The sequence below is a fragment of the Sabethes cyaneus genome, chromosome 1, assembly GCF_943734655.1.
Source record: "Sabethes cyaneus chromosome 1, idSabCyanKW18_F2, whole genome shotgun sequence".
Lineage (NCBI taxonomy): Eukaryota > Metazoa > Arthropoda > Insecta > Diptera > Culicidae > Sabethes > Sabethes cyaneus.
This window is the reverse complement of record NC_071353.1, coordinates 17,856,422-17,858,731: the sequence shown is the minus strand read 5'-3', so window position 1 is coordinate 17,858,731 and position 2,310 is coordinate 17,856,422. Positions and strand designations below refer to the sequence as shown.

General features: G+C 39.5%; 1 protein-coding gene across 1 annotated transcript; it reads right to left on the bottom strand.

The window, feature by feature from the left end:
* Positions 1–492: 492 nt before the first annotated feature.
* LOC128745444 (uncharacterized) lies at positions 493–2,036 on the bottom strand. The gene is made up of 6 exons (XM_053842519.1): positions 1,516–2,036; positions 1,207–1,458; positions 992–1,091; positions 834–935; positions 622–777; positions 493–552 (listed from the first exon to the last, which is right to left on the bottom strand). Exons 1-6 carry the CDS (start codon positions 2,034–2,036, stop codon positions 493–495), a joined length of 1,191 nt encoding a protein of 396 aa, XP_053698494.1.
* Positions 2,037–2,310: the final 274 nt, after the last annotated feature.

Genomic DNA, 2,310 nt, shown 5'->3' with positions numbered 1-2,310 from the left:
GTTGTGTAATTTCAAAGTATTGAAATGTGACAATTTAGCTGGATAAGTAATTTTTTACTATTTTCAATCGTAGTTGTTGAACCAGACTTGTTAAGGTTTAATTAAAATGAAACTAGCGAGTGGTATGTCCAAAGTAATAATAAATTAGCTTTTCACAAATGTATACATGGCAAATCATCTGCGGTTGAATAATGTGTTGTATTTAGTTTTTAAAAAATCGGATCAAACAATGTAAAAATATTGCAAGTTTTCCATCAATTTATTTTCTGCCTATCATCCAGAATATTTTACATTGCTATTTTTGTGTATGTTTCTATTGTGGGCGACAAGAGCGGTCCTTGGTTATAAAATATTTATGTATCTTCGTGCTGCACTAACGGGAATGGGTGGATTCTTCAATTAATCATCACATAGAATAAATAGACTGGTGAGAATTAAAACAGACATTTATGTGAATCGAACCGGACCGGAAACACCTGCTGTCCTGTCTTTTCAATCGTCTCTGTAAAATTGTTGCATTACGGTGAAAAACGAAAAGGCGGATTTCATAGCCTGTTGCGGAAGTAGGTATGCACCATTCAGTATAAACATGGCTAAAGAAGGTGACAGGATTTTACTTACCCCACCAAACGTTGCTCGGGTGATGGGAAAAAATTTTGCGGCACTAATAAAAACCGCCTTTTGAGATCTGCTTAACATAAATAGAAGCAGTCGCTGATCCTGGTAAGATCGTTTGTACCAGTGCGAGTTGTAAATGGCATCGGATACAGCGGAACTCTGTGAAGAGATTAAACTGTATAGATAATGATAAATCTTGTGACTTATTATATTACAGCATCCATTAGTTCCGTTCCCAACATTGAAAACGTGAATATTACAAACACAGTATAGTTCAGCACGAATATCATGGACCCAATCAGAATGTAATCTTTCACCTTAAAAAAACAATTAATTTATTATTTATTTATTAAATCAGTATCTCCAGACGTACAATACTGACGACAAACATGATGTAGCAGGTTTGAAAGACGCAGGAGCAGTATAGAATTGCCATCACCGGACGGAGGCTGCTTTCAAGTAGTCGGGCACTTCTAAAAATCAATAAACCTAAAGTTATTATGACTAAATACTTTCACTAGAAAACTAGTAGAACCCCTTACTTACTGGAATTGTCAAGAGATTCAAACAATGTCCGACTCTACGTACCCATAACAGGACTCGTGGTGCGACACAATGCTGGCAAGTTTCAGCCGAAAACCGACCGCATCCTTCCAGTGGTCAAGCATTCTAATCTCGGCCGCGATAAGTTTAAACGTACAGGACACGTGATGCAGTTGGTTCCACAGTAGACACTCGTTCGTTGATATGATGACAAGCATCAAATATTGGACCGCCAGCGAAGTGATCATCACCGGAAGCCATATCCAAAAGCTAGACTTCTGATCGAAGAAAACAAAACTATTGGATTGTACCTTTAAAGAACTGTTGCTTAGTATAGTCTCTTCAGCTACTTACTCTGCTTCCAGCACTGTTGATGGAAATGCGATAATTTCCAACCCAAATGCGTATCTGAAGATAGTAATAACGGCTGGAACCCATCCGTAGATTGACGCTTGAAGCAGTACACCACAAGTATAATATTTCACAAGCCTTTCGGATGACAACTGCAAATGTGCCAGAATTTTTCTCACATCTTCAAACGAACTATCGACGAATTCACTTAGAACACCACGAATTCCGTGATAACAACTCTGCAACTTATCCAGATAAACGATATGTGTCAATAAGCGAAACACAAAGATGATCATGGCGAACAGCTCCAGGGTGGGTTTCAGCTGGACTAGAAGAACTTTTTCTTGGCGTATCATGAAAATCATACTGGGAACGATGTACCACAGAATAAGCGACGCAACTAGTACTAACGCCGGCCACCCGGGTCGGTTACGCTTTGTTTCATCCCAGAGACCTACCCATTTACACAGCGCGACAGTGGTTCGCATCATCGGGAACGACGGTTCGGACCGCGCGTTCAACATTTTGAATCAAGGTGGGACGGCCGAATGACAACTGCTCGTTCAAAATGATGCAACATGCTCTTGTTATCGATTCTTCTCGGCAGAATGGGCGGAGTCAAAAATGAATGGTTAAGCAGTGAACATCTTGTAATTTACCTGTCAACAACATCGGTTTAACAACAAGCAGTGTATCAACTGTCAACAATGTTCAAGAACAGATAGTGAATGGTGGAATTTGAAGCCAAATTCACAATGGATCACTTAACCTTTGTTGACAACTTCGATTTTTTCGACG

Excerpts from the sequence above, each read along its gene's own strand:
- LOC128745444 (XM_053842519.1), bottom strand. The coding sequence starts at position 2,036 with ATGTTGAACGCGCGGTCCGAACCGTCGTTCCCGATGATGCGAACCACT. Across the intron at positions 936-991 it reads TCATGTTTGTCGTCAGTATT|GTGAAAGATTACATTCTGAT; the intron begins GTACGTCTGGAG and ends TGTTTTTTTAAG. Across the intron at positions 553-621 it reads CCCGAGCAACGTTTGGTGGG|GCTATGAAATCCGCCTTTTC; the intron begins GTAAGTAAAATC and ends CTTCCGCAACAG.